This window comes from Lithobates pipiens, unplaced genomic scaffold, assembly GCF_037356315.1.
Source record: "Lithobates pipiens isolate NorthernLeopardFrog02 unplaced genomic scaffold, aLitPip1_a1.2 Scaffold_30, whole genome shotgun sequence".
Classification (NCBI taxonomy): domain Eukaryota; kingdom Metazoa; phylum Chordata; class Amphibia; order Anura; family Ranidae; genus Lithobates; species Lithobates pipiens.
The window spans coordinates 137,162,957-137,184,374 of record NW_027507791.1 but is presented as its reverse complement, the minus strand read 5'-3'; the positions used below and the strand labels follow the sequence as shown (position 1 = coordinate 137,184,374).

Here is a 21,418-nt window from a genome sequence, read left to right as displayed (position 1 = left end):
GAAGATCATCAGCTGAACCCAGAGAAGGTGGAGGCTGATAGACTGGAGGTAATGGAAGGCATTACAATTAAAGTAAACTTTTTACCAGTATTGTGCATTATTTTGAAAAATAATCATCTATGAAAACATTATATAAAAATATATTTGATACAAGTAATATGTATTGTTACTTTCACCGTTTTCACAGTATAATTGAACACCTTTATAGCAGTGATTCCTGCAAACATGCAGTGCAGAAACGGACCAAATACAAACTGCATATGTGTACTGAACCTTATGCTGGCGACACACGTATTGATTTTCAGACGAGAATATTCGTTACAAAAAACATTTTGTACATTCACTGAATGAAAGAATGTAGTTTCTATTTTTCTCTTGCTTTTAACATTCAGTTTTAAAATGAATGTAATTACTGAAAGAAAACCACATGCACTGTTTAAAAATTCCTTTGATCAAGACATTTTCTATTCTGCTCCTTCAAATTTTCCTGTAACTGGTTGAAAACTAACATTGATTTTACCCCACTAACGATTAGAAAATCGAATGAACGTTGTTGAAATGACCAAGTATGGCTAACTTAAGTGGCAGTAGGCGCAGGTAGCTTTTACCAAGCCACATTGCCTATGATAAGGGAGTCGCATACATAATATAGTACAGTTCTGTCTGAAAAGCCACCATACAGTCTCATTCTATTTTCTTTAACCACTTGCTGACCGCTGCATGCCGATATGTCGGCACAATGGCAGCGGTGAGCAAATGGACATACCTGTACGTTAAAGTAAATATGGAAAATGTGCAGCGCTAACTAAATATTCAACATCAAAAGTAAAATTGACATGTGAAAAACTTAGTAACAAAAGTGGAAATATATAGAGGGATAGAGATGTATATCTCGGGTAACGGGTCCTGGTGCGTTCCATAATGTGGAATCCAATAAGTAAATGACAGTCACAGAAATCTTGAGTGAACATCCAAATGTGGCATAAGTGACATAGAAAATCCACCACTAAAAGCACCAGTCGCTTACCCGAAAGCGTGGACTTGTATACACCTGTTGAGTGAAACAGGCTTTGAAAGATGACCAGAATATTCAGGCTCACTGAATGGACAAGACCTCCAAAACTATCGTTTTCAAGACGTTGGCTACAGCGGGTTAATGGTACATGAGCAGATGGGCCCAACCAAGAGGATGAAAAAAGGAGAAAGATGGGGGGTGTGTTTTTTTTTTTTTTTTTTTTTTTTTTTTTTTTTTTTTTTTTCACTAAGCATTCATTCTTCCCAACAATTTCATCTGTAGACTACCATTTCTGTTGGAAAATGCTAGTTGCCTGCTTACCATAATGGTGCTTTGGCTTAAAGGGCAAGTATGACATTTGGTAGAAAGGGAAAAAAACTATACACATCTTCATCTGTGTGATGCTGCAACTGTCCCAAGTCAGCAAACTGAGCGATCGCTCTGATTGGAAGGCAGAAACTGTCTGTGCTGCCCTTCCATTGTTCACTGTAGTGTCAGGGAGGGGGTGCAGCTGGCTGCGGTCATCGGCTGCAATCTGAAAGGTGGAGCCAGCTGTCAATCAGGCAGCCAGGTGGATCCTGACAATGTCAGGTTCCTTCCAGAGCCTGAAGTGGCTTGGCTCTGCCTCATCAGCTGATAGCGGGCAGCAGCCCACTATTGGCTGATGCTGGGTCACAGGAGAGCAAAAGTGCACTCCTGTGACCCACAAGAGAAGCATGATCAAAATGTGTGGTGTTTGCCCCCCCTTCCCCCTCATACTTTTCTTTTAAATCCTTTGGAACCCCCAGACTTGTATGTTAAATATAAGGCATAAAGTGATTCGCTACTAAACATACTTAGACATAATGCTGTATGCTCTGGAATTCTTGGGTTTAGTTTGTGTGACACCCCATGTTCCCCAGGCCTTATAACATTTTTGGAGAATTTCCCTTTTTTTGTATACAAGTTTCCTATTGGGTAACATTTTTGGGTGGATACCCACCTACAGTGTCAAAGGATTCAGTAGAATTTATTGTATGGCAATTAGTTTTTTTAGCTAAAACCAAGCGTTCTCTTCAAGCAGCATGCGAGTGTAGTCTTCAGCCTACCTATTTATTTTTCTCTTCTCTCTGCATCTACTGAGTAGTGAATATTGAAAAAAATGTCAAAGCATGTAGGGTGCAGAAGTTTTTCCTTTTAATCAAAATGTGTTTTTTTTCCCAAACAGGAGCCGACCATTGAAAAGCGGAGAAAAAGCTCTCGGCGAGTGAGTTTTGCAGAGACAATAAGGTAATGGCAGAAATGTGTGCAAATGCCCCATCATTAAGGCTACTTTCATACCGAATCAAAAAGGGCTGGCAACTCAGAAAGTTCTTTATTGGTTACATGGGTACACAGGTACAGGCTGTATCTGATGCGTTTCGGCTAAAGTCTTCATCGAAGCATAAATGTTTGATTTCAAAACTGATATTTATAACAAAGTAAGCACTCCAAATTGGGTGGGCGCATCCTGATCAGAAGCAATTAAACACATGGAGAGAAGAGAGGAAGAAGCACAGCAGGCATATGGAGGACATATCCTGAACAAATAAAGCATGTTCAAAGTGGTACAATGAAAGTATCAAACAATGGGATCATGCTAGAAAAAAATTTGTCCATCCCATCATTCAAGCCATACGGTTTTCTAGTATTGAAAGTATGGATCCACCACACTTCACGCTTAAGCAAAATACGATAAGTGTCACCTTTTTCTTGTGGTGTGTGTGTTGTTTTTTTTTTTTTTTTTTTTTTTTTTAACCTGTTCAGCACCAAAAAAAAAAGGAAAATATCCATTACCATGATGAAAGTCTCGGAAATGTTTTGACACATTTGAGATTTTTAGCATTAATATTAGTACTGTCATTTACATGTTCCGAGATTCTAACAGGCTGTATAGTACACCCAACATATTGCAGGCACTGCACTGAATAACACAAACCACCAATTTAGAATTGGTTAATACTTCTGTTTAATGGTATATGATTTCTTAGTAGAAAAGGAAAAATCTGAAGTGCTTTTTTAATGTCTGACACTGCCTGCAGGTATTATGGCCACACATGTAAGAACCTACAGTGGAGAGCCAGGTCTGTGGTTTGTTTGTCTTGAGAGCAAAACTGGGTGACAGCATGCTACCCAGACTGGGGGCCCTTCTACTAAAGAAATGATACCCCCCCCCCCCCAGATGGCACTATGCAGATCCTTATCAGCATATAGGATGAGAAGGTGTTCTTTAACTGCTTGCCACCTGCCCACTGTCAAATGACGGCAAGGTGGTGCAGCTCTTGTTCTGGGACGCTGTCGTATGATGCGTGCCCAAGACGGCCGTTATCACACGCAGAGCCACGATTGCGCTGTGTTGCTAGGATACGGTGTGACCCCAATCTGTGTAGAGCTGCGTCCGCGGCTCCGTAACCATGTGAGATCAGCTGTGTCTAATCAGTCGTTCGCATGTAAACACGGAGATGCCGGTAATCTGCTCTCCTCGCCTCACACTGACAGTGTGAGGAGAGCCGATCAGCGGCATCTCCTCACAGGGTGACGTCTAGGGATGTAATGAGGGCACCGATCATCCGTGCCCTGATTACAATAAAGAATAAAGTGTAACAATACAGTGCCCACCAATGCAAGCAATCGGTGTCCACAAGTCGATGCCCATTAGGCATGTCAGTCAGTGCTGCCCATCAGTGTTGCCCATCTGTACCGCCTATCCATGCCACCTATCAGTGCACATAAGTGCAGCATATTAGTGTCTCCTCATCAGTCAGTGCCCCCCAGTTCAGCCTCATCAGTGCCCATTGGTGCCGCCTCATCAGCGCACATCAGTTAAGGTGAAAAAATACTTGAATACAAAATTTACTAGGAGAAAAAAGTAAATAACTTTTTTTTTTTTTTTCCTCCCCAAAATTTTTGGTTTAATTTTTTTGTGTTTTTTTTTGTTTTTTTTTGTGAAAACAAACAAAAAAAACACGGCAGTGATTAAATGCTCCATTTGTGTGAAGAAAATGATAAAAAAAATGTGTTTTTGGGTACAGTGTAGCACAACTGCGCAATTGTCATTCAAAGTGCAGCAGCGCTGATAGCTGAAAAATGGCTTGGGCAGTAAGGGGGGGGGGGGGGGTTAGTGCCTGGTAGGCAAGTGGTTAAGAATCGCAACAGTTTTTTGTATTCTAAATAAAATGTAGTGACAAAATTAACTTTATTTATATTGAGATCATTGCGCTGTTTATATGCACTACTATTCTGACTCCTCTCCACCCGAACTCTGTGAAACACTATATTTTTACTTCTGGCTATTGTTTGTGTACTGTAGCCCCTTTCTTTGAGTCCTTTTTGAATCGCTGTACATTCTTGAAAACAATCTTTGTCGGTAGAGTAGTTCTTCTGGCCCTGATTACCAGTGGGCAAAGACTTAATGGTATGACTGGGGTGATATCTATCGGCCAATAAAAGGGAATTCCCTGCACAGGGCTTCCTAAAAGTTCTGGAAGTCACTGTGTTGCTATCCAAGTGCCCCATCAAGGTCAAATCCAAATAGTCTATTTGGGTTGGGTGGTACACACGGGCCAACTAAAAATTTAGAAAGTTAGTATTAATATATTTCATAAAATCACCAATGGCATCACCCGATCTATGCCATACTACAATCAGGTCATCAATGAATCTACTATACCAGACGATATTATTTTTAAATGGATTCTTCCCACCAGCCCATGTAGAGATTCGCCAAAATGGGGGAAAATTTGGCCCCCATAGATGCACCCCGACTCTGACTGTAGTATTGTTCATCAAACAAAGAAGTTGTCAGGAAGAATTCTACTGCTCTACAAATAAACTCGTGTACATTAGGACTGTAGATTACTGTAACATTAAAGATGGTGTTTGATGGCTGGCAGTTCTAGGGAGTGAGGAATGCAGGAATACAAAGATCTAACATCTATAGCAGTGATGGCGAACCTTGGCACCCCAGATGTTTTGGAACTACATTTCCCATGATGCTCAGCTACACTTCTGAGTGCATGAGCATCATGGGGAAATGTAGTTCCAAAACATCTGGAGTGCCAAGGTTCGCCATCACTGATCTATAGTGATCCAGATGCATTCTGTAGACCAAAAAATTTCCTGGGCAGGGGCGCTTTAGGAGCAATGTGCACACCACACCTACAGCGCTGCAAACATGCCTCTTGCGGGACTTGATGATCCGGTGACCCGCTCCAGTGTCCTGAGTGTGCCGGATGCATGTGCACCGCCGAAATTTGCGCTGGCCAAGAGGAATTCTCTGCCGCACCAGCAGTGACACTTAATAGCAGATCCCCGCCTAATGTCCTTTCTGGTGGCGAAAGCAGGGGGGAGGAGACAGGGCAGAAGCTAGCATTTATTTCCACTTCCGGTCTGGTGCACTGGCACCGGGAGTCCGGAAGCAGTGTGTGAAGCCACAAGTGGAGCACTGCACACCCGCTATGGAGGACACGGCGTCTGCAACGTTGGGCACAGGCACCAGCAAGGCTTGGGTAGAGGGCAGCGGATTAAGGCTGCCCATTTCCTTTACCTGGGGTTTCCAGTCTTTTTTTTTTTTTTTTGGCCCTGGTGGTGTTTTCCTGTCTGGGGACAGGAGGCTGTATTTATTTTATTTATTTTTCCCTAGCCCACCTTGTTGTGTTATCCGTGAGCAGAGATTGGGCCTCCCTAAGTTTGCCCTGTGGTTTTTGTCTTTTTTTTTTTTCTCCCTCAGGCCAAAAGCTCTGACCTGGAGAAAAAGATGCCCCTTGTGCAAAGTCAAGATGAGGGAAAATTGGAAAAAAGCCCTATGCAGTACTTGCATTACTATGGTCAAAGAGGAATCTGCTTCCATTTGATGACTTGGTTGCCTCAGTAAAGAAGGAACTACCGTATATACTCGAGTATAGGCCGACCCGAATATAAGCCGAGGCCCCCAATTTACCCCCAAAAAAACTGGCAAACTTATTGACTCGTGTATAAGCCGAGGGTGAGACATGCCTGTCCATCCCTGTGTGTGTGTCCGTCCATCCCTGTGTGTGTGTCCGTCCATCCCTGTGTGTCCGTCCATCCCTGTGTGTCCGTCCATCCCTGTGTGTCCGTCCATCCCTGTGTGTCCGTCCATCCCTGTGTGTCCGTCCATCCATCCCTGTGTGTGTGTGTGTGTCCATCCATCCATCCATCCATCCCTGTGTGTGTGTGTGTCCATCCATCCATCCATCCATCCCTGTGTGTGTGTGTGTGTGTCTCCATCCATCCATCCATCCATCCCTGTGTGTGTGTGTGTGTGTGTGTATCCATCCATCCATCCATCCATCCATCCCTGTGTGTGTGTGTGTGTGTGTGTGTGTGTATCCATCCATCCCTGTGTGTGTGTGTGTGTGTGTGTATCCATCCATCCCTGTGTGTGTGTGTGTGTGTGTGTGTATCCATCCATCCCTGTGTGTGTGTGTGTGTGTGTATCCATCCATCCCTGTGTGTGTGTGTCCAGCCTACCTGTGTCCCGAGCCTTTGTCCCGTGCCTCCGTCCCGTCCCGTGCCTTGCCTCCTTGCCTCCGTCCCGTGCCGTGCCTTGCCTCCGTCCCGTGTCGTGCCTTGCCTTGCCTCCGTCCCGTCCCGTCCCGTGCCGTGCCTTGCCTTGCCTCCGTCCCGTGCCCTCTTCGTCGGCGCCTCGGCGGCCATTGTAAAATTCAAAAGCCGCGCCTCCGCCTTCGCCTGTGATAGGCGGAACACTGAATTTCCCAGCAGCCTGTGTTCCGCCTATCACGGACATCGTATCATCCTCGTCCGTAGTACGAGGATGATACGATGTCCGTGATAGGCGGAACACAGGCTGCTGGGAAATTCAGTGTTCCGCCTATCACAGGCGAAGGCGGAGCCGGAGGCGCGGCTTTTGAATTATAGAATGGCCGCTGTCTGTCTGCTCGACACGCTGATCGAGCGGGCAGACAGCGATGACTCGAGTATAAGCCGAGGGGGGCACTTTCAGCCTCAAAAAAGAGGCTGAAAATCTCGGCTTATACTCGAGTATATACGGTATATGCCACGATTCAGACATTCCATGACTTTGGTTGGTCCGTCGGCTAGTCAGCCTTCCACATCAGAGTGAGTCTTCCCAGGGTTCACTTTCTGTCCCGGTGTTGGAGACTGTCTGAAGGTCCTACTAGGTGAAGACCATCCCCCTGCACTTTCCATTGACAATTCGGAAAGGGGAGAAGGGTGAAGGCGCTGAAGTGGCCCCCTCCAAGTTTAAGCTATCCTGAAAGAAGTTAGTTACATAGTAAGTAAGGTTGAATAAAGGCACTAGTCCATCCAGTTCAACCTGAGTGAGTGTGTCTAAAATTATCCCTATCCCTGTACATTGGATCGCATTAAGGTACTTGTATAGTGCCATCAATTTACACATACATCGCAAACTCGCATTAAGTTGATGGGCTTCTTAGAGCCATGTGTTACTTTTGGCCTAAGTGAAGAAAAAAGGAATGAATGATGCAGGACCGCATGTACACTGGTCTAAGTGAGCCTAAAGTTTGGACTTTTCCAGTTTATTCTGTCATTTCGGATGCCATTAAAGGATGGCAGGAACCAGAGGAAAATTTTTATTTATTTTTTCTTCACAAGAGATTCTTTCCATTTGAGGAAGACCCCTCTGTGGTATAGAAGAAGGTCCCCAGGTTAGATGCTGCCTTCTCCCAGGTTTCTAGATCCACTGACCTGGCCTTTGTAGACATAGGGGTCCTAAGGGATCCAACAGATAAGCGAATGGATCTTACTGAAGAGATCTTGGCAGTCGGTCATGAGCCATTTAAAGCTAGCCGTGGCCACGACATGCGTAGCCTGGAATATTGGGTTAATCACCTAAAGGCTTGTATAGTAGCAGATTCACCCCAACAGGAAATTTTGTATTCTTTCTCTACCTTGTCGTCTGCGGTAGCCTATCTAGCGTATGCTTCAGCTGAAGGAATTAGCATGTCGACTAGATCTGCAGCCCTAACGACTGCGGCAAGAAGAAGATTATGGCTGAAGACTTGGCCAGGTGATGCGGTATCAGAGTAAACTCTGTGGGATTCCCTTTTCAGGTGACCTTTTCTTTGGTCCTGAGCTGAATACTATTCTAGATGGGACTGCCGATGGGAAGCTTTTCCCGATAAAGAAGCAACCCCTGAATGGCTTTTTTCAACCTCAAAGGGTTTGGGAGCAGGACAAGTCTCAGGGGAGGAGGAATTGTTCCACGCTAAAAGCAAGGGTGGAATCCTTTTCCATTCTCCTACGCAAGCCAAAAAAACACTGACTAGACCCTGCAGGTAGGTGGAAGGCTGCAAAGTTTCCTTCCGCAGTGATCAGCCATTACATCAAATCAATTTTATACTGGCTTCTTCTTCTCCCTTCTCCCTTCTCCCTTCTCCCTTCTCCCTTCTCCCTTCTCCCTTCTCCCTTCTCCCTTCTCCCTTCTCCCTTCTCCCTTCTCCCTTCTCCCTTCTCCCTTCTCCCTTCTCCCTTCTCCCTTCTCCCTTCTCCCTTCTCCCTTCTCCCTTCTCCCTTCTCCCTTCTCCCTTCTCCCTTCTCCCTTCTCCCTTCTCCCTTCTCCCTTCTCCCTTCTCCCTTCAAGATTTTCTTGTGACGAATACCCCAAAGAATCCAGTAAATGCTCTGGCAATGAAGTCCTTGTTAAAGCAACTCGTGTAGCAGAGTGTAGTGATTCAAGAATTGCCACCAGAAGAGCTGCTACAGTGTTTTTATTCCCACATTTTTCTTGATAAGAAAACCAACAGGGAAATTCCGATTGATCCTCAATTTAAAATCTCTTAACAAATCTGTCATGTACAGAAGGTTCAGGATGGACTCGATATTTTTTTCATTCAGAAATCTGCTGACCCCATAATGTTACATGGCATAAATAGATTGGGTTATGCAGGTATGCATGCCTTAAATCTAATTCCATTCCCAGAAGTATCTCAGGTTGGCGGTAAAGATATATAAGGCATGATTCAGTATCTGCAGTTCAGGGCCTTGCTGTTTGGGCTGTCATCCTCATCTCAGATCTTTACCAAGGTGATGGCAGAAGCCCCAGCTCCACTTCGTCTTTAGGACAGGGATTCCCTATTTTAGACCTACTATTCTTCGGGAGATTGGGGGGGTGGGGGGGCCACCTAGAGTTGGACTTGGCCCAAGGAAGTTGGTCCAAGAACGAGGCGACAACTGGTGACTGACAACGCCATGGCTGTGGTTTCTCTAAACCGACGCGGGCACAAACAGCAGGTCCTTACAGGCACTGGCAATGGTTCTTCTGTGGGTGGAGAGGCACTTGCTTTCCCTGTCAGCAATCCACCTAAAGGGGACCCTGAACAGAGGGGCAGCTTTCCTGAGCAGGCACCCAATTCAGGAGGCAGAGTGGTCTCTGAATCAGGAGGTCTTTGCAACAATTTCCAGTATGTGGGGACAGCCAGAGGTGGACCTGTTTGCCTCAAAAGGGAATTCACAGGTTCCTCAATTTCCCTAAACAATCTTGACGGATGACTAGGGACGGACACTCTGGTGCATCCATGGGGCTTTCACATAGTTGCATAGTAGGTGAGGTGGAAGAAAGACAAGGCCATCAAGTCCAACCTATGTGTGTGATTATATGTTAGTATTACATTGTATATCCCTTTGTTGTGGTCATTCAGGTGCTTATCTAATAGTTTCTTGAAACTAACTATCAATGCCCCTCCCTGAGACCACCGCCTGTGCAAGGGCATTCCACATCCTTGCCACCCTTACAGTAAAGAACCCTCTACGTAGTTTAAGGTTAAACCTCTTTTCTTCTAATTTTAATGAGTGGCCACAAGTCTTGTTAAACTCCCTTTTGCGAAAAAGTTTTATCCCCATTGTGGGGTCACCAGTATGGAATTTGTATATTGAAATCCTATCCCCTCTCAAGCGTCTCTTCTCCTCCAGAGAGAATAAGTTCAGTGCTAGCAACCTTTCCTCATAACTAATATCCTCCAGACCCTTTATCGACTTTGTTGCCCTTTTTTGTACTCGCTCCATTTCCAGTACATCCTTCGTGAGGACTGGTGCCCAGAACTGGACAGCATACTTCAGGTGCAACCGGACCAGAGTCTCGTAGAGTGGGAGAATTATCGTTTTTATCTCTGGAGTTGATGCCCATTTTAATGCATGCTAATATTCTGTTTGCTTTGTTAGCAGCAGCTTGGCATTGCATGCCATTGCTGCGTCTGTCATCTACTAGAACCTCAGGTCCTTTTCCATCCTAGATTCCCCAAGAGGTTCTCCCCCCAGTGTATAGATTGCATTCCTATTTTTGCCACCCAAATGCATTAATTGAAATTTTTCTACATTGAACCTTATTTGCCATGTAGTTGCCCACCCCATTAGTTCACATCTTTTTTGCAAGGTTATTTCCCTGCTTAGCTTAGTATCGTCCGCAAATACAGAAATTAAACTGTTTACCCCATCCTCTAGGTTGTTTATGAACAAATTAAATAGGATTGGTCCCAGCACAGAACCCTGGGGAACCCCACTACCCACCCCTGACCATTCCGAGTACTCCCCATTTATCACCACCCTCTGAACTCGCCCTTGTAGCCAGTTTTCAATCCATGTACTCGCCTTATGCTCCATACCAAGGGACCTTATTTTGTACAGTACACAATGGGGGAACGGTGTCAATTTATTTCGCAAAATCCAGATACACCACGTCTATGGCCCTTCCTTTAGCTGGCAGCTCACCTCCTCATATAAGGTTAGTAGATTGGTTTGGCAAGAACAATTCTTCATGAATCCATGCTGATTAATGCTGATACCATTCTCATTGCTAAAATCTTTTATATAGTCCCTTATCCCCTCCAAGAGTTTACATACTATTGTTAGGCTAACTGATCTGTAGTTCCCGGGATGTATTTTGGGCCCTTTTTAAATATTGGCGCTACATTGGCTTTTCTCCAATCATCTGGTACCATGCCAGTCAGTAGACTGTCGGCAAAAATTAAAAACAATAGTCTGGCAATTACTTGACTGAGTACCCTCAGGTGCAAACCATCTGGTCATCTGGCCATTTGGTCCCGATGATTTATTAATGTTAAGTTTCCCAAGTCTAATTTTAATTCTGTCTTCTGTTTAACCATGGAGGTGTTGCCTGTGATGTGTATTGAGGATAAACACTGCAGTTTTGGTTACTGATGCCCCCCGGTTGCCATCTCCCCATCCTTTGTAACCAGATGTCCTTCTGCATTCTTTATTGGGACAATATGGTCTGGCCTCCCTTTTTTACAATTTACATAAAGCATTTCTTGGGATTTTATTTTTTTTGCTCTCCTCCGCTATGTGTCTTTCATGTTCTATTTTAGCCGTTCTTATTGCACCCTTACATTTCTTGTTGCCCTGTTTATAAAGTCTGAATGCTGATGATCCCTCAATCTTGTATTTTTTTGAAGGCCTTCTCCTTTGCTAAGCCCCCACCCCCTTCCAGTTAATCCCACAGATATTAAGGAAGATCCAACAAGAGAAGGTACCAGTCATCCTAATTACTCCATTTTGGCCGAAGAGGGCCTGGTTCTCAACCGTTCTGGGAATGGTGACCAAGCCTTGCTAGCATCTACCTCTCAGGCAGGATCTGTTAATCCAAGGTCCAGTAAACCAACCAGAAGTGGCCAGCCTGTCTCTCGCAGCCTGGTATCTGAAGAGCAGCGCCTAAAGAGCAAGGGGTTTTCAGACCGTTTAGTTACAACTTTACTATCAAGCAGGAATAAAGTAACGAGATCCATCTATACGAAGGTCTGGAAGGTCTATAAATCGTGGTGCAATTCATCTGCTCAAGACCCAGGGAGCCTTGTTTCCATCTTAAGTTCTTGCAAGATGAAGCAGATAAGGGACTAGCGGTCAGTAACTTGACGGTACAGGTTGCTGCACTAGCAATGTTGTTAGAAAATCTGTGGCCTCTGAGCCACTTGTGGTCGTTTTTTTTTTTTTTTTTCTTTTCTTAGAGATCTTACAAGATCTATATCGGCACCGGTCAAAGGTTTCCCTAAATGGGATCTGACGATAGTCCTGCAATCCTTAGCAAAGAGACAATTTGAACCTCCTGGAAGAAGCATGTCCGATGTCTCACTCTTAAAACCGGGTTTTTGATCGCCATTCTGCACACAGGATCGGTGAGCTACATGCTTTGTCAATTACCTGTCAGTATTTCCGGAGAGTTGTACTTGGGACAGACCCAAAGTTCTTACCCAAGGTAGCTTCAGTAAGTAATCGTTCACAAGACATTGTGTTCCCAACCCTCTGTGCAAACCCATCAGGGGAGAAGGAGAACTTTTTACAGATGTTATGTAACCTGGGGGGACAGGTAGCAGGTACAAAAGCTTCCTGGGATAATCATGGCTTTCAGGCACAGATACCAGAACGAAAGAAAGAAGAAAAGTAGTGACAAACAGTGAAGTGTTTAATGGTGATAGTTACAAGTCAATAGAGGTGCTGTACAGTGTTCAAAACAAAACACAGAACAAAATAGCCAAACAAAATCCTAGCCGTGTCTCGGCTCTAACTATACATTATGCAGGCCCTAACTACCAGGCTGAGCAAGCCTAACGCTTATCGGTTTCTACATAAACTGCTTAACAGCTTTTTACCAACCTTGTTGCTCACAGACCAGTGTTTTCTGTTTGCCAGGCAGAGAGCAAAGGCTGTCTGCTCAGGTGAGCTTACCAACTGGATCATGGCTCAGATTCCTGAATGTGTACGCGAGGAGCCTGGGAGACATATAAAGCCTGAACAGGACTTTTCCTGGCTCTCTGGGATGCTCTTCTACAGTTCGATGTCAAAAGGATTTTGTTAGGTTATCTAGAAATAACAAAGGATGTTTAGGTGTACAGACCTTTATTTGTTCTGGGCAACAAGAAAGGTTGCAGGTTTCTAAAGTTTCTTTTACTCCCACAGTGGGCACATGCTGGGCGGCAAATTCAAAGGGATGTACAGGTACGCCCTTTTGCCTGCCCATGCCATTCTCCCGAAATTGGCGTGCTGCGGTCAGCAAGTTAAATACCACCAAGCGAAAGCTCTATTTCTGTGAACAAAATTATTAAAATTTAGTTTGGGGACAGTGTTGCCTGACCGCGCTATTGTCATTGAAAGCGTGACAGCACTGAAAGCTAAAAATTGGCCTGGGCAGGGAGGGAGGGGGTAAAAGTTTTGTCCTAAAGTGGTTAAAGAAACCTGATGTCCTGGACCTAGACCGTCTTTCTGTAGCTTATCAGCAGCTAGTTGAGAAAGATTCCCCAGATACTTTCTCTGGTCCTAGCTTTATCTCATGGTTATTCTTAGCAGTAAGACTATTTTCATGATCCTCTCTCCATGACTATGTACACCTCACTTTACCCTGGAGAGTTAACGGTGCTCAAGGGTTAGGCAGATCTGGCAGAACTCTTGTGCCATGCCCCTGAGTCACCTTTGGATGTTAGAGACGATTTTGTTCTTCATCCTTATTTTCTACTGTAACCTTTTTTTCACCGGTGTGTTGCTGAGGTATAATTTCCATCCCTGACTAATCTTGTGGCGATTCATCTGTTTCTCTCTACCCCTTTCTGGGCTGACTTTTTGGGAATTTACCTGTGAGTTCTTTACGGGCTCATGCACACTGCAGCTAAACAGCTGCTTTTTTACAAGCACTTGAGCTTTTATTTCTGCCTATAACAGCTTGCAGATGCTTGTTGCTCATGATTTTTTTTTTTTTTTTTTTTTTTTTTTTTTATATTGAGCTCTTTGAGGCTTTTTTTGAGCATAAGGCCTTATGCACACAGGGCATTAGAAAATAAAAAGAAAATAAAAAGCTGCAAAGCCACTACCAACGCCAGGAAAAATGTGCTTTTAGTACCATTAATGCACATTTAGCAGCATTTCTCTGCCTCTATTCAAAATCCATCGTGATGATCCAACTTGCAGTGTGGCTTGTGCATGGAGGTTCTCAAAGGGGAACCCTCCCCAAAATCATAAACTGGCATAGGGGTCCCTTCAGCCTGGTATGAATTTTAAGGGGAGCCCCCATGCCCAAAAAGTGGCGTGGGGTCCCCCCAAAATCCATACCTGGTCCTTAGCCAAGCACGCAGGTCCGGAAGGGGGGGTGCTCTAAGGCAGGGGGGCCCTGCGCATCCCTCCCCAAAGCACCTTGTCCCCATGTTGAGGACAAGGGCCTCTTTCCCACTACTCAAATGAGGTTTAATGTAAAATAATGCATTTGGGTGGAAAAAATATGAAGGCAATCTCAATACTAGAGGGAGAACCTCTCTGGGAATCTAGGATGGAAATGGACCTAGTAGATGGGCTCAGCAATGGCATGCAAGTAGAATATTGGCATGCATTAAAGGGGATCTACTCCAGAAATAAAATGATTCTCACACTCTACAAGACTTTGGGCTGGCCGCACCTAGAGTATGCTGTCCAGTTCTGGGCACCAGTCCTCAGGAAGGATGTACTGGAAATGGCACGCGTACAAAGAAAGCTAATTAAGGGTCTGGAGGATATTGGTTATGAGGAAAGGTTGCGAGCAGTGAACTTATTCTCTCTGGAGAAAAGATGCTTGAGAGGGGATATAATTTAAATTTTACAAATACCGTACTGGTGACCCCACAATGGGTATAAAACTTTGCAGCTGAAGGGAGTTTAACGAGACACGTGGCCACTCATTAAAATTAGAAGAAGAGGATTAACCTTAAACTATGTAGAGGGTTTTTTTTACTGTAAGAGCGGCAGGGATGTGGAATTCCCTTCCACAGGTGGTGGTCTTAGCGGGGAGCATCAATAGTTTAAAAAAATGATTAGATAAGCACCTGAACGACCACAACATACAGGGATATACAATGTAATACTGACTTGTAATCACACACCTAGGTTAGACTTGATGAGCTTGTATCCTTTTTATTTTTTATTTTATTTTTTCCCCAACCTCACTTACCATGTAACTATGTAACCCTGGCCGGTGGTTTCAAGGTCTGTTGGTGGGGGGCTTATTGAAATCTGTAAGCCCCCTTTTCAATGGGAACCCAGATCCTGCCCCCACCCTGTGTGAGTATGGGGGTACATTCACCCAAAAAAATGTCAAAATAAAAGCCGCTCTGGCGTCTCTTCTGATTTCGTCTCCCTCTGGCGATGTTTTCATCCTCCGGTTCTTATGTCTTCTTCCGCTGCCGGTTCTCCTCTCTGTGGTCTTCTCACCTGTTCTTCCTCCCGACGTTTTCTCAACACTCTTCCGCCCTAGGGTGGGGCCACCCGGTGACCTACTAGAGGCCCAACCCTTGTGATGTTACCGCTCAGGCATAATGAGGTGATGACACCACAAGGGGCAGGACCTTTGGATGACATCACTGGGTGCCCTCGCCCCATGGTTATATAAGTAATGGCACACGGTGGACCCAGCATTAGGCCACTTTCACACTGAGGTGCTTTACAGGCGCTGTAGCAAAAAAATGGGCTCATACGCAAAACATTTTCACGTTTTCAGATGCCAAATGTGGCAAAACGCCAGCACTGCGTTTTGACGCATTTTTAGTTTATAAGCTTTTTAAAGGTGCCCCCCCCCCCTTTTTTTTTTTTTTTTTTTTTTTTTTTTTTTTTTTATATACATTAAAAATCTCATATGTCAAATGATTAAAAAAATTTGAATGGTTTTTCAACAATTGCGCAATCCACAACTTGTGGCAAGTGACACGCTAAATACTCACTCTGGTCTCACAAAATGGCTGAAATAGTTAATACATGCTTTTTGAGCTTGGGGAGGGTCTTATGTTCACTAAACGCTTCTAGACACAAACACCGTAAAACAAGGCATGCAATCGCAGCAAAACGGTCGTTTCTAAACACCAGTTTCAGCTTTTAAAAACGTGTTCAGCAGAGTTTACACCGGCATCTTGTGTACATGGGGCCTAAAGTGGTTGTAAACCCTTACAAACCACTTTGACCTACAGGTAAGCCTAGATTAAGGCTTACCTGTAGGTCCAAGAAATATCTCCTAAACCTATACGGTTTAGGAGATATTTGCCTGAAGACAGGCACCGCTGTCTACGGCGCATGCGCCGTAGACAGCGACGCGCAGGCGCACTGAGCGCGGCATTTCCAACAATGGATCTGCCGCGCGTGTCTGCTCCCAATGCGCGGGAGTGACGTCATCGCGCCTCCGCCGAATGACAGCGGCGGCGCTGCGAGACGCCACCAGCAAGATGGATGCGGCGGACTACAGGGGACAGCGGCGACTTCGCTGGCTCCTGTGTCAGGTAAGTGACACATAATGGGCTACTATGCGATGCATAGTAGTCCACTGTGCTTTGCCTTTGCAGGGAATGAATGAGGAAGTAAACTCATCAGGGTTTACTTCCTCTTAAGGCCTCATGTACACTGCTGCTGGTAAATGGACATTTAGGAGCAGTTGGGCTTTTATTTATTTATTTTTTTCTTTCAGCTGCCCGAACTCTCCTCTGTTATCTTATCAGCACATGTACACAGGATCGTTTAGTTTCTAGGCATTTGACTTTAGAAGCCTTTTTTGAAATGCAAAAAGGTTCAGACAGATTTGGATGTTCAGAACAGCTGCCGTCGTCCTCCCTCCACACTCAGCGGCGCTGCGCTAAGTGTGTGAAACTGACGAGCTACGGGGGAGAGGAGGATCTGTCAGATTTCAGCTTGATGTCGGGGTGGGCGGGACCCAGCCGCTATCAAACGCCAGCCAATGGGATCTGGGCGGGCTGCTACGTGTATGCGGCCCCGCTCCTTTTAAGCAGCCCAATCGCTGGCTGGTGTTTGGTAGCTGCTGAGTCCCCCCCACCCAGCCGGGCCCCGGCTGGGTCCCACCCATTCCGACATTACACTCAATTCTGACAGCTCCTCTGTTACATTTCAGTAACAGAGTGCTGTGTGAAACCTGCCAGTGTCAGTGCCACTTGCTAGTGCCAACCAGTGCCACTGCCAATTAATGCCACCTACCAGTGTCACCGTCAGTCAGTGCCACCTGTCAACACCAATCGGTGCCATCTGCCAGTGACAACTAGTGCCATCACCAACCAGGGCCACCTGCCCGTTCCAAACCAGGGCCACCTGTTGCCAGCCTTACTCTTTCTGGTCAGCCCATAACCCTGATGTAACAGCGTTTCATTGGAGTTATTGACTGGGTGCTCCATTGTGAGTTAGGGATAGGGGGTAAAAAGGAGTGGCCTTACCCTGGGAGCTGACAATCCATACCACTCGAAAAAAACTAAAAAGCTGCCTAACTTTTTTTAGCTGGCTCCTAAATTCAAAGCAAATTTGTCAACCCCTGATATAATATTATATTATATTATAGTGTGTATAATCTCTATTAGGCCTGTTACTGATTCAAATTTTCGTGTTCGCTGAATTTTTTTTTTTTTTTTCTTTTTTATTATTTAATTATAACGCACATACAGATCCAACTACTTTTTGCTGATCTCCTTGCATTGCAACTCTGCATTAGTCAGTGGTAAATGTGGTATACACTATCACCCGACACTAGTTTCCACAATCCCATGACTTCACAGTTCACACAAATACGTTTTTTAAATTCAAACTGTAGCACAGACGTGAGTAATTTTTTACACAGTAGCATGCAATCCCTCCACTTCCGGTCTAACTCACCACTGGCATGGACTCCTGTGCATACATGTGGTTATGCAAGTGGGTATCAAAAGGGTTAACACGGGCCATAAACTTCTCGCCTCTCCTTAGATCTCAGCAAGGATGTCAGGTCATGGGTAGAAAGAAAAGATCTATGTACTCACCGCTTAAGTATAAGATTTTATTTTTGTTTTCAAATACAAACTAATCTCACATAAAGATGCTAAAAACACAGCATATAAAGCCGACAATTGTGTTGCTTTCGTAGGGCAGCAGCGGGTGATGTCTTGCATAGCTCCTCCCCCCTACACGTTACGTTCAATCAGAACTTCAGTGTCCGACTCCTCCCCCCTTCCCTTTGCTAGCAGACAGAGGCACTTGAGAAAGGGGGAGGAATCTGGTGACGTCTATGTCTGTGACATCACCATATCTCCGGAACTTCCTAAAGACCTGGAACCTGGCAGAGAGGGGAGTACCGATCAAAAGAATTTTGATCGATCAAAAAAGTTAGCTATTAATAGAGGAATTAATCTTTCATTTCCACAGCCTATCTATATAGCTCTATCTATATCTCTCTAGTACAGGATGCCATGGTTGTGTCCTGGGCGGTTGCTATATACCACCAGTATTTGGGTTGTGGTCCCTTTAAGGGAGTCGCGGTAGTGTTCAGGGGGTCACCCAGAATGAGAGGAATTCCAGGAATAGTCAACCAGGAGAGGACTGACTCGCAGTCCTCTCTTAATAGAGCGCTATTTGGGACCAATAGTTTTGGGAGGCTCTGAAGTGATATTTGGGTAGGAAAGGGCCTCCACCCCTGACCACAGGGATTCAGCACACAGGGGCTTAAATGCCTCCAGGAAACCGCTCATAAGGAGTAGTGAGGAGGAATAGGTGGTTACACCTGTCATGATGAGCTGTGTATCTGTTTTGTGCTGCTAAAGTTTCAACAAGGACTTTAAACTCTGGGGTGAAGACTTGGCCACAAACTGTATGTGCCTTTGCTTTAATTTTCTTTGTGCTGAAGATGAGCAGACTTTGTTTTATATTTTTGTGCTGAATGAAGGTTTTATTTTTGATTTGCTTACAAATAAAGCCTTTTTGTTTGAACGGTTTATGCACTTGGTCCCGTGGAGCTATTTATCCCCAAAGTTTACAATACATATACAGAAGAAACATGTCTTTATAATTACATGGATTAACCCTTGCAGGATATCACCGGGTGGAGCGGATACCTAGGGGTCTATGGGTGAGGTTAATCCCCACACTATTTAATGACCATGAAGAATTTAAAAGCACATTTTATGCAGATTTTGAAAAAATTCTTCTGATTTGATGACACTTACTATTTATTATATACATAAAGAATTGGCTATGCTATCTGACCAATTAATCAAGGTGGAACAGGACTTGAAAGCCTCAGTGACATATGATGAATTTGGTAAATGTAAAGTCTTGGTGGATGAAATCATTAAGAAATATAGAGCTGATTTGGAAGTCAGAAAAAGAAACCAGTTTGATCGAGACGTCGAGAATTATGAAAGAAAACGAGTTTATCGTTGGTCTAGATCCTACAGCCAACGTGGTCGGCCCGACTATGGAGGCACTAGGAGAGAGGTGTCAGACAACTCGTCGGCTAACACTGACAGATACTTCATCCAATTTTTTTATCACAAGGCCAGAGAGGGGGATATCCTCGTATGCAAACTATGTCCAGGCTGAACAGAGAGGGGGATATCCTCGTATGCAAACTATGTCCAGGCTGAACAGAGAGGGGATACCTGGTCAGGATAATCACCGTAAACCACAAGGCACTCTAGGTCGATCCCAGGATCCCTAGTCTATAACATCTCACGGCATGTTCTCTCATGGATTGATAAATCGTGGTGTCTCCTTCTGTCCTAAAAGCCATCTTGATTCATTTTTACTTGATCAAGACTTATACCATTTATTCTGTAATAGCAGATGGACGGTTCATTTAAGTTCAGGTTCAGATAATGCTTTGATTTGTAAATCTTTGGGTTTAAAAGTAAATCGGTACCCCATACTACCTATGCCCCTGTCAAAACTTTTGTGAAAGAGGTCACTCTGGAAATAAAGGAATCTCTCATAAATGATAACGGAGATCATGTGTCGAATAACTTGGCATTGATGCGGTGATGGACTTGATTAGAGGATGTAACAACTATTCAGACGTGCACATTTCTTTGATAGTATGATTTGGAATAATTTGTCAAACTACTTCCTGTTTTAAGGATCATTTCTTTGTGAAAGGCGTTGCAATGGGTTTGAATGTTGCCCTGCCATATGCTTGTACATTTATAGGAATAAAACGTTTCGAGGCGCACTGGTGAGATCAGAATATAGACTAAGAGAACATGCATCTAAAATGACGTGTCTTGGTAAGAAAAGGAAAGGGTGCTTTCTCTGCTTGAATTGCATCCAATGCAAACTTATACTAAAAGGTAACCATTATGTCCATCCTGAAAATGGGGATAAGGTTGCAATTGAGGTATTTTTTACATGCCAATCCTCCTACACGATCTGTATTCTGACCTACCCTTGTAAATTGCTTTGTCGGTGAAACTACCCAGAACATTTAAGATTGAATCGCACAGCATCGCAGCACCATAAGATTGAAACAACCAGGGTTGCCAGTATCAAGACTTTTTTCTAAAAAAAAAAAGACACCAGGACTCGGACCTGAGGTTTATGGTGCTTGAGGAGATTCCCCCCTGATAAGAGAGGGGGCGATAGAGTTCTGAGACTCAAGCAGCGAGAGGTTTGGTGGCTCAATAGATTACGATCCCTCCCTCCAGATGGAGTTAATGGGGATTATGATTTGTACCTATTTTTATGATGACTTGGTTAGCGATTTTTATAGCATTTTCTATTTTCAGATAGTTGCATCTTGACAATATGGGAGAGATGGGATTTTACTATCATAAGAAGGATGAAAGTGTCATGAAGTCGTGGATTACATGTTGATTGCATTTTTATGCATTATTAATGAAATATTTGCCACATATAATGATGCGTAATTAGGTCTTTATAAGCTGAAATATTGTATGTATCTTTCTATTTAGGCTTGTGTAGGCATTTGTTAGACTATATATATATTTTTTTTTCTTGACACAATGTTTAACAATGATAATTTTTTTGTGTCAAAACCACTTTTGTGGTAATAGGTAGGAAACGAGCATTAATTGGTATGGGGTTAATTCTCTCCATGCGCTTTCTATTTTGTATATATGTATATATGTGTGTGTGTGTGTGTGTGTGTGTGTGTGTGTGTGTGTGTGTATATATATATATATATATATATATATATATATATATATATATATATATATATATATATATATATATATATATATATATATGTATATGTGTGTGTATATATGTGTATGTATATGTGTGTATATATATATATATATATATATATATATATATATATATATAATATATTTGTTCAGGGGAGGTTAACCACTTCCCAACCACCCGCCACAGTTATGCTACGGCAGGTTGCCTCCCCTGGGTCAGCCGTCATTGCTGTACATTGGCTGCTTTAAGGGCACTAGGGGGTGCGAGTGACTGAGCCGATGTGTATACACGGCGGTCACGATGTCCACTGGGTACCCGCGATCGCTTCACACAGGCAGAACTGAGGTCTGTCAATTTTAAACATATCTCCATTGTGTCAGGTGAGAGGAGCCATATCCGTTCCTACTAAGTATGAACAACGATCAGTCTCCTACCCCAGTTAGAAACACTCCCTAGGAC

At 44.0% G+C, this 21,418-nt stretch overlaps 1 protein-coding gene across 3 annotated transcripts in view; it reads left to right on the top strand.

The window, feature by feature from the left end:
- KNL1 (kinetochore scaffold 1) overlaps nucleotides 1–21,418 on the top strand; it is a 288,270-nt gene that overhangs the window by 71,990 nt on the left and 194,862 nt on the right. For all 3 annotated transcript variants that reach the window (XR_013264900.1, XM_077464895.1, XM_077464894.1), the window contains exon 5: nucleotides 2,223–2,284. Coding sequence is in view for 2 of the 3 variants with exons in the window: in XM_077464895.1 (XP_077321021.1) it covers nucleotides 2,223–2,284 (62 nt within the window). In the remaining variant the exon portion in view is untranslated. The remainder of the gene's footprint in view (nucleotides 1–2,222; nucleotides 2,285–21,418) is intronic.